This window comes from Clarias gariepinus, chromosome 6, assembly GCF_024256425.1.
Source record: "Clarias gariepinus isolate MV-2021 ecotype Netherlands chromosome 6, CGAR_prim_01v2, whole genome shotgun sequence".
In the NCBI taxonomy this organism is placed as follows: domain Eukaryota; kingdom Metazoa; phylum Chordata; class Actinopteri; order Siluriformes; family Clariidae; genus Clarias; species Clarias gariepinus.
Window position 1 is genome coordinate 26,092,703 of NC_071105.1, and position 11,483 is coordinate 26,104,185.

General features: G+C 36.9%; 1 protein-coding gene across 1 annotated transcript; it reads right to left on the bottom strand.

Moving 5' to 3' along the window:
• Positions 1-3,818: 3,818 nt before the first annotated feature.
• mdfic2 (MyoD family inhibitor domain containing 2) lies at positions 3,819-11,232 on the bottom strand. Its single transcript, XM_053499660.1, has 4 exons — positions 11,149-11,232; positions 10,643-10,727; positions 7,885-8,046; positions 3,819-4,421 (listed from the first exon to the last, which is right to left on the bottom strand). The coding sequence occupies exons 1-4, from the start codon at positions 11,149-11,151 to the stop codon at positions 4,165-4,167; spliced, it is 507 nt and encodes a 168-aa protein (XP_053355635.1). The 5' UTR covers positions 11,152-11,232; the 3' UTR covers positions 3,819-4,164.
• Between the last annotated feature and the right edge of the window lie 251 nt (positions 11,233-11,483).

Here is an 11,483-nt window from a genome sequence, read left to right on the forward strand (position 1 = left end):
TGTCTCAACTTAGTAAAAGAAGAAGGTTGATTGGGAATCTCTCCTGCTGTCTCTCTTAGAGTAATACAAATATAATCTTAGGGAATGCTGTAAATTGATTTTGTCCTTTAATGCAATATGGTAATTCTTTGGTTTGAGTGCTATATGATTGGATATTCTTTTAATTTTCATTATATTAAAATTATATATTTTTAAAAATGCAAGAGTTTAATTTGTGATGTTTTATTAACACAACATTTGCTTTTAGTGTAGTGACATTTGATAACACAATGTTCTTTGTTGTACTAGCTTTTATTTTACAGAATTGTCTGAATGTGACCCTTCATGAAAGAAACATTAAAACAAGTATCATTTATCTCATCAAATAACTTATATTGTGCACTTCAATATGATAAAACCACAACAGCAGTTCAACTACTACTTATACTGCTACTATGAGTGCATCAACACCATCAGGCAAAATTGCTGTGGAAGTGGCGTACAGAGTGACTGCGAAAAGCTCATTAGAATTTCATGATCAAATGCACAGAGTGACATAAAGCCTTGAGATTGTGTTTCTATATAGAACATGGCTTTGGAACTATTTGTTGAGACACAAATTCTGTAAATCGATCATTTTAATGTTTAATTGAGTCTTACCCCACATGGTAAGGAGGGCTGTGCATTATGAACAAAACACAACAAAACAACAAAAAAGAAAAAAAGTGTTGTACATGTCAGAAAAAAGTCTTGTCTTGTCTCTCATTAATGAGGTCAGCAGAGAGCTGGGTAGCAATGGAAAAGCCTAATTAGGGTTTAAAAAAACATGTAAACATGACAGCACAATGAACAAAGACGGCTTTTCAATTGTGAAATAAATCAAAAGATTCTCTATCTACTTCTTTTAATACTACTATACAATAATGACATCATTCCAAATTTCATTCTTCTTTGCAAACTGCAATGTACTACAACATGTCCCAGGGATACAGTCAGAGATTGTACACTGCTCTCGACATAGGCATAACGAAATAAATTTGAGCAGATGATAGGAAAATTCACACCATATGCAAAGCCGTTAGAAAACCTAAACAGCCCATCTGACTCCCAAAGCTATCAGGAAATTTGACAAGGTTCCAAAAAGTTTAAGACAGACAGATGTTTTTGGTTAAACCAAGCATCTGTTTGCACAGGCATGACTTGTGTGGAAAAACCACACTGGGACACAATAGGTTATTTTATGGCGCCATAATAAGCTGGGTTTTATAATTACTTAAGCAAAAAGCAAATTGGACATGACCTGAGAACTCTTTTGAAATGCTTTATGCCTGTAATGTTGAACATGCATCAGTAAGGCTATACAGCATTCACGTTCAATTAGTTAAGATGAGAGCATCGAGACGATTCCTCTTTGGAGTTAAAATGGAATTTAGGAACAATTTCATGCCATATACTGGTTTACACACTAGGCAATGAGTTGGAATCTGTAAGGGAAATGTTCATTTTCTTTGACAAATGCTTTTACACATTGGAAAAGAGGTTGAGCTGAGAATAAGTGCGAAGAAACAACTGGGCAGTTATGTTTTTCCTGCAAGGACAGGTTGATAAAGAACCATTTTAAAGCTCTGGAATAGGCAAGAACCAGAACATAATTTCATTTATCTGTATGTAATACAGTCATGTGTAAAAGTTAATACTCCTTTTTTAATTCAATGTGTTTTTGCTGAGATAAAAATCATCTCATCATAGTGGGTCTTAATATTAGGCAAATACAACCTCAGACAAAATAAACATATGACGGTTTTCACTGTGCCATTATTCATTTAACAAAAATGAAAACAAAAAGAAAAAAAAAACATGTGGGCAATACTAAGTACCCCCGTGATTCAACAGCTTGTAGATCCACTCTTAGCAGCAATGAGTTGAGGTAATTGTTTTTTTGTATAACTTTACCAGTCTCTCATCATTGTGAAAAAAAAATTGCACATTCTGCTTTACAGCATTGCTTCAGTTCATTACACAGATCTCTTAAGGTGCCACCACAGCATTTAAGTTGGGTTGAGGTCTGACTAGGCCATTTTAAAACCATGATGCTTTTATTTTTTAGACATTTTGATGTACTGTAGATTTACTGGTCAGATTTGCTGTCAAAAAATTTAAGATGGCCTCATATTTGCCTCTAGAATACCGTGGTATATGAAGAAGCTCATGGGCGACTCAATGACTGCAAGGTGCCCAACAAACCAAGCCCAAATCATCATCTTCCATGCTTGACAGTGGATAAAATGTGTTTCTCACTCTGACATATTGTGTTTTTTTTTTTTACCAAAGTGGTGCTGGCATTAAGGCTAAACAACTTCACTTTGGTCGCATCTGTCCATAGGACATTGCTCCAGAAGTCTTGTGGTTTGTTGTTGTTCAGATGCATCAATCGTGCTTCCATATTCATTTTAGACAAAAGTGGCAAACCTTCCAAAAAAACAGACTTATTCAGTCTTCTTCTAATTGTGCTGCCATAGACATTAACTGTAGGGTCTGAGATTTAGCTCTTGTGCTGAGACATTCATGCCTAAGAAGATTGCCAACTGCCTTGAATGCTTTTCACGTGTGAATAATCTTGCTCACTGTAAAACTCTGAATGCCATATTGTATAGAAATTGTTTTATAACCCTTTCCTGATAGATGTGCAGCAACCCATTGCTTCTCTAAGACCATTGCTTATGTTTTTCTCTCTTGGCATTGTGTTAACACACATCTGAATGCTCCAGACCTTCAGTGCAAGCTGCCAAAACTTCTGCTCTTATGGAGGTCTGCACACCTGCTGATGATCAATTTCTCAAAAGCTGATAATTAGCAGCACCTGGCTTCCACTTACCCTGTTAAATCCTGTGGAAGGAGTTAGGGGGTATTTAGTATTGCCCACATGTTTTTCTCTTTTTGGTCTAATTAAATAAATAATAGCATGGTGAAAAGAATACTTCTGCATACCTAAGAAGTATAGTTTTTATTTGGTGGAGATTGTAAATTACTGACTTCAGTGTTATGAACCTGAAGAGCTTTTTGACATGGTTGGTAGAAATCACATACAGACATTGAAATCCTTCAAAAGCTCCTGCTTTTCAGTGATAAGTGGTGAAACATTTTAATAACAGTTTTTTAGCACTAATTACTAGTACAACACTACATGACCAAAAGTGCGTGGGACTGAACATCACACTGATATGTGGTTCTTCTCCAAAAACAATTGTCTAATATGTCTTTGGATGCTGTATCACTCATTCAGATTTAGCCAAGCTTTTTGCAGAAGAACCTGAGTTGTCAGCACAGAGCCCTGACCTCAACCCCCTTTAACACCTTCAGGATGACCTGGAACACCACCAGGCCTTTTTGCCCAACACAATTTTTCAGATCACAGCTCTTGGAGAGTATTCCTAAAAAGACTACAGACTTTTATAAGGTCAAAGAGGGCACTACTTTTTGGAATAGGATCTTCACATAAGCACATATGGGATTGATGGTCGGAGTTTCACATTCCTTTGGCCACAGTGTCTCTCTGTTAATACATCTTCTAGGCTGCAGAAGAAAATGTTGAAGAAATAGAACTCACAAATGCATAAATTCTGTACCCACTGATTTCCCATTACATGACGAGTCCTGACCTCTGGCAGAAATGGACTACTAAGTGCACTCAAGTGAGCTGTCTTCCTGAACAAAGAACAAAGTTTAATATGGTCTAGAAAAACAAGTGTCCTACAGAAACAACATCTCATGCTGTTTGTGTTAACAGCCATACTCCAGCTCAAGCAGGCTGCATGCTCAAGGATAACATGAAGACCACTTCCAACTCCCCAGGACATTCACAGTGTTTAAAGAAATGGCCACAAGCATGCATAGGAGCATGTGTCAGCATCTGTCATTCTTCTTCAGAATCCACTCCACATACTTTGTATTTCTTGTACAACCTTGTGCAATGGTGTGCCTAAGCATACCAAAACTTACCACAATTTAAAGGCAACTTCATAGATGTACTGCATTCTAAGTTCATGTTTAAGTAGCATTGCAACTTACACTCAATAAACATAACTGAAAATATACAGTAATACTGACAATGCATCATCCACTGGCTTCAAAGTTGCCCTTGTAGTCTTGAATTCTCCTATCCATTTTGTTGCCATGGTTAGCAGGTTAACGGTAACAAATCTCCGAGATCTCCATGGCTAACTCCAGGCAATTGCTGGTCTCTTGGCAAGCATCAAATAGATCACAGTCAATGTCGCAGTGACAGTTCCAATCGCTGCTTTGGACTGGTTCTAATGGAGCAAATAAGTAGCTGCAGGCTGGGCAGATTTGATAAGCGGCACGTTTACACGTGTCAGGCAGCGTGAGGCATAGATCATAAAACTGGCAGAAGAGGCAGTTGAGTATGATCCCGGCACAGGCATCTGATCAGCAAAGGAGAAGTAATCAAGCCAGTATCAGACAACAAGCAAGGAAGTCATTCCTTATTCATAGCTCTCAGTGCAGAAAACATAAGCTGTCTCAAGGCATCTTAATGGAGTATACAAGAAGGGTTGTCTTGCAGTTTATCACTTTAGTCAGCAAAAATTTTTAAAAGCCAGCCCATATACACTAATTGCATACAGTGTGATTATCAACAGGTGGTTTGAACACTCATGCAGATATGAAGGAAAGTGTTCACATACAAGATACTTGGCCTAGCCTATATATGATTTTGTTTGTCTTGCTAATGTTTTATATTATTCTGATTCATCAGGACATATATATAGGACAGTATATATATATATATATATATATACACACAGTATACATATGCAGCAGAAGATTACTAACTACAATGAGTCATTGCAGCTTTCATAACATCAATATCATTAAACTGTAAAGCTAAACAACATCCTTAATGACTTGTAACAAGAACACTAAATACATCATAACACATGTAATAAAACCTAAAAGCTTAAAAGAAACATGGTTTCTAGGGAGACACTCAAAGTACCCTAATGGTATCTGTCTGCACCTCTTGTTTCTAATGTTTAAATGCACCTTTTTTCTTCTCCTAGGGCATTTCCTAACACATACATAATTTACAGAATCACATTTTCATCCCTAAGATAGAGGGAACTTAGGGAGTCATTTGAATCCCTAATCAATTACCATTCTTCTCTATTGGTGATCTTTTTCTTCATTTAAATCAAAAGGCCACCACAACTTTTCACACCAGTTGAGATTAAATCAATCAATCAATCTATATATATATATATATATATATATATATATATACACAGTGGAACCTCGGATTACGAGCTCAATTCGTTCCGGAAGCGTGCTCGTATACCAAAACACTCGAAGACCAAATTTTATTTTCCCATAGGAAATAATGGAAACTTAAATGATTCGTCCTTTGAAAACAATCGCGACAGAGAGGAGTTTGTGTGTTTGTTTGGCAACCTGAGAGGAGGGAGGCTGAAGGGGGGGCTCGCTCGCGTTTACAGGTTGCCAAACAAACACACAAACTCTCACACACACACACACACACACACACACACACACACACACACTCAAAAACACTGCAAGCACTAAGACCCAGCAGGGGAGACGGTACGTCTCGGCTTTACAGCTCCCCTCCTCTCAGGTTGCCAAACAAACACACAAACTCTTCTCTTTCGCGACTGTTTACAAAGGTGAGGAGCTGTTTAATTTGTTTTTTGTTGTTGTTTTACTTTACAGTAGTGATCCCATTAGTATGCGCTCACGCGAGTGTGACTAGCGATGTTCCTTGCAAATTTTTAAACGGTTTTCAAAACGGTCTCTTCGTTAATGTATGTGTGTGTGAGTGTGCGCGCACGCACATTACACACACACACACACACAGCGCGCGCATGCGTGTGTGTATTCACCCAGCAGGAGAGACGATTACCTACAATTTCGCTGCAAGAGAGAGAAAAACCGTTTGCTCACTTGTGATGACGTGACGCTCGGTGTTAAAACAGGAAGCGCATGCGTGAAACATGATACTCTGTGCTCGTAAACTAAGACAATGCTCGTTTTTCAAGTAAAAAATTATAAAAATTTGTTGCTCGTCTTGCGGAACACTCGTAAACCGCGTTACTCGTAATCCGAGGTGTCACTGTATAGTTTAAATTACAATTAGGTTTAAATTTACATGGGTTCATTTGGAAAAAAAAAACTGTTTTGATTACTCCAACGCAATTAAAGCAAACCGTCATCCACATTAATATACTACGATTGGCGGAAAGTTGATGCTTACTGTGCAACTGTGTCAAATATCTGATTTAGAAACATAACATGTAAAAAGAAAGTGAGGTATAAACATCTTAAGACATCAACCGATCAGCCACAACTTTAAAACTTTTAATATTAAAACCACCTTAAGGGTTTTTGTGTTCCCCTTGTGCTACCGGAGTGGCTCTGGCCCTGTGCGGAGGGGCTCCACAAGACCTCTGTGTGTGTTCTGTGGTGTTTGGCACAAGGATATTGGCAGTCAAACCTTTGAGTGCTGTGGGTTATGGGGCGGGGCCTCTGTGGATTAGAGTGATTGTCTCATGCACTCCATACATAGGCTGTGACGCACTGGGTATCCTGATACCTTCCTATCATGTCTAGCATTCACCTTTTTTAGCAGTTTGTGCTGCATTTACTGTTCAGTGGGATCGGGCAAGGCAGGCTAGCATTTGGTCCCTGAGGGTCCTTGTGTGCCCATGATCCTGTCACCAGTTTACTAGTATATAATTGACTAGCGTAAGTACAGTCCTTGACAGGAAAATAGTTTTTTAGAAAGAGTTTAAAAGTTAAAGCTAAAAATAATCTAATCAGCTTTAATGTAATCAGTAGTACTTCAGGTTATTTCAGGTTGAAGCCCACGTACATGTCTGCCTGTCTTTCTAACTAACTTTTTATTACAAAGAAATACAATTTAGTAAGATTGATTATCTTCTGCCTTGTGTAGGCTAAGTTGTACTTTTTTCGTCATTAGCCAAATACACTGCCTGTTCAGTAATCGGAGAGAGAATCACAGATGAGAAATTGAAAAACATCAAATAAAGATTAAGTTTTGTCTTAAAATGACTTTGGCACATTAAAATTCACTTATACCATGTACCTGTAAGCACTTTTATTTCAGTGTGGAAAATATTAACTAATTCCAGTAAAAACATTCAGTTTTAATTTTTTTTATTAATATCTTTTAGTAGATTATTAAATCCGGCACATAACTCTTTATAATATCGATTTTACTCATTATTTTGATTACACTTATGGTGCAGGTTAAACTTGAGGCAGAAATCCAAATAATGCAAAAGTTTCATTGAATTCTGTCCAGCGGTCAATTTAAAACACGCCCACAGTTTGACACATTTGCAGTTTGCTACTTAACATTTTAATTACATTTATGGCACAGGTTTAACTTCAGGCAAATTGCAAGTACTACCTGGACAGAAACACAGACAGAAATTATTCTGAGACTGGTTTCGGGTCCTCCAACGTATGAAACGTAAAGATGTCATTGAAAGAGTGAGTTCTGACTAATGTACAGACAAAACATTTATTTTATTTATATAGATAATGCTATTTGCTTTACCTGGTGACGGTGTTAAAGTTATGGCTGATCTGTGGAATGAATCAGGCATTGTTACTCTAGTTAAGGAGAAAATAAAATGCAAAAAGTTACAAAAAGTACATAAAAAGTTAACAATAATGCCACAAAGTTACTCTAGTGCTTCGTAGCTAACTGCTTATTATAACACAAATATAGATCAGTTGCACATTAATATAATGTTAGTTACCATACCTAACTTGTATTTTATACAAGCTATAAAGAAAATGACATTTTTGCACTAATATTAATAACAGAAAAGGTAGTTAATTCACCTTCAGCATCCTGAGTGTCAGGTAAGGAGGTTGTGGAAGAGGAGATCCCATCCGAAGATCCAGTAGAAGCTGCGTCTGATCCAGGATCAAGCTCAAGTATGGGACTGAGTTTCTGCAGGGTTCTGCCTGGAGCTGTGTTAGTCACCATATTACCTGGTAAATCTGGTGGAAGACTGTGTCATGAGTTTAAAAGTACCCATTTTTTGTTCCCTAACTAAAACACTGACAAAATACAAATTATGACATTTGTATAACTGACAAAAAATGACAAATGAAAGCCAAGCTCGAATAGCACAATATAATAGGTCGTTTTGTTAAAACAAAACCAAGAGATCCTTGCCTATTAGTTGGAGGGGAAAATCATTTTCTTTCATTATAATTTTCACATCAGTCATGGACAGTCAGTTCTCCATCATGACCCAGAGGGCATGCTCCACTGACTTCTTAAGACTCTTTCTCATTTATTCTTTCCATTTTCCTTTTGTATAGTGTAAAAACCATATGGCATCTAGAAATAACATCAAATCTTAATGACTATTTATGTCGTGTAAATGTTACAGTAAGCCTTTAGTCCTCGACTGCCATTTGCGTGTATGATCTTGCTTAGTTTTTGGTATACATCCATGGTTTGACACACAGTGGTACTAGTTCACTCTAATGAAAAGTACTTACAATAATGAAACTTGTAATTAGGCATTTACCGTAATGTACTGTAGTAAGAAATGTTTAAGTCAATAGGAACATTTACATTACATTACACATTAGTCCCTAATAATCCATTAACAATCAGAATACAAGTGCACAACCTAAACACCTCAATCAAAACAGTCTGACCTACCTGATCAAAATTAAATTTGAATCAAAATGATGGCGGTGACGTAAATCCATTCAATATGTAATTATTATCCACATAAACACTTCATACACTCTGTTTCTTTCCTCTTTAATAAATACACAGATCAGCCATAACTTTAACACCAATTAACATTAACACATCAATACTAATGATCAATTATATACAAGTAAACCTGTGACAGGCCTGTCTTTTCTGATCCCACAGAAAGGTAGAAACACAACTTGTGGTCAAAAGCCAATTCTTGCCATTATAGAAAGGCTGTGCACAGGGACAGGCAGGCAACAGCCCAAGGTCGCCAAACTGGCATCAAAACTCCCCAGATGCCAATTGGATCAGGCACCCATGGGATACACTGGACAAACCAATCAAATCCATGAAGGCCAATCCCACCTCACAAGCCACAGCACCCAAATGTCCAGGTGTCACTCATCACAGCACGGCCACAGAGGTCTTGTTGACTCACACAAGAGGCCAGAGCTGCCCAGAAGGCACAAGGGAAACCTGCACGATATTGGGCATAATGATTTGTGTTTTAAGGTCATGGCTGATCAGTGTATATTCCTTCTGTGCATGCTTGCCTTACATGGGGTAACGTGTGTTAGTGCATTTCCAGGAAGAAAATTCATAACCAGGAGGTAAAAGAAAAATACATCTTTATATATAATATAATCTTTAAAAAATATGGGAAGTATATTCTAACTTTAAAAAAATGTTCTTCTGTTATGGTTTTGGCAGATGAAATGCTTAAGCAAGACCATCTTGTGCATGTAATTTTTTTTAAGTGATTTTTTTGTGGCTTGCTTTGCATTTACAAACTATTACTTCACCCAATTTATAAAAATAAAAATAAGTAATAGTGTTAGAGATGTTAGACACGAACCTAAGGTATTTTGCAAATCATTTAAAGACAGTGAAGTTAAAGTTCTGTAATGAATACAATATAATGTAAATTAAACGAATACAGAAACATTTTCGTCGTCACACAAGTATTTGCCCTGGCATTTGTCCTCAAGCTTAGATGCACAAAAGTTTGTACAACTCCATGGCTGAAAAATGTTTATTCACATCTACTGGCCTCAGAGCTCAGAACTCCTTCAATAATGAATCTGCTTTTCACAGACAGTATGGAATGCAAACTATTAATGAATTATGGACCTGACTGAGCATGGTTGTTTATTTTTCTCCCACATGTTGTATATGAATTATTCAGTTGATGATTTTTTTCTTTTATTTAACATTTAATGTGTTATTATTGAATAATATTTTAGACATAGTCTTCCTTAAGTATATCTGCACTGTTAGCTCATTAGGAAAGTTTAAAAACAATGGAAATACTTTGCCTGTTGTGTGACTTTTGTTCCAGGTGAGTCTCTATGAATCAATCTCATTACAACCAATTGTTACCAAAGAGCTTATGGTGATTTATAAAAACGTTTTATGGCCTCATACATTCTGTTACTAATAGATTTGTTGTACTGCTAAAATTATACAAATATGAAACAAAATAATAAAAGGCCGCCTACAAGATTTATGACAGTGTGGTCATCTTCAGTACAATCTGAAGACATCATTCACATTGTGTTATGAGCCTGATCTTTTACAAAATCAGTAGGATCTCTAATGAGTAAGGATTAGGAATAACTGCAACATCAACCTTTTTTTCTTTTTAAAAATACATGTTTCCTTGTATAAAGTGTGACTTGTCCATGACAGACCACATCCCAACCAATTCCAAAGAGGCCTTACAAAGTATGCTGAGTGATACAAAAGGCAATTGCGTAGTAAACTTCTATTCAGTGGTGCAATTAAATTGTCCACTTAGTCACGATTACAGATTTACAGTAGACTACAGAATGACTTGCAATAATCTCTAAATCCTAAAAACACAGCTTTCCATCTTACCATTTTGAACCAAGTTTCCATTCTTCTCAGTTCTATCCAAAGCAAATTCAATCACCTCATCGCTTCTGTCAGTTTTTTCAGCCATCTGCACCATGTTGATGATAAAACAAAGATGATACAGGGCAGAATATTGAAACATGACACGAGACAATACCAGAAATCTGACTGAAGTTCCACCATTATAAACAAAGCACAAAGTATACATAACACTCCAGCAAAGCAAGGCTGTACATGCATGCATTGGAAACATTGTATAAAAGTGATACGTAATAAAAATATTAATAAGAAATTACTAAAATCAATAACAAAATGCATGACATTTTAAAACACATTCAAACTGTGGAAAAGGATGCGGTAGGAATAAGAGGAAACACAGGACTTTATTTATGCACACACATAATGCTGGATTTGCCCAGTAATAGTACACCAGTGCATTTCACTGTGTTTGAACAGACAGAAAGTATTGTAAATGTACCTTAATTTATGAAAAATCCTTTAAAACTTACCATGAAGCTACATTGAAGCCGAGTAAGAAGTCGTCAAATTCGTTTTAACATACGTTATAACCGGTTTCTCACACTTCATAATGAGCGTATGGTGCGCGCGAGGGCATCTCCTCAAGCCGTCCACCCTCACTTACGGTACTCCGGTTTTACAGCGTTAGTGAACACACACACGGCTCTATCCAAACACACACACACACACACACACACTATATGTCTGTAAAGTAGCAGAACGGAAAAAAGTAACGGAGATCAGCAGGCAACAAATAACAACAAATATTCAACTGGTTTATCAAACGATTCGGACGCCCCAAATCAAACCCCTGACGAGCGATTCA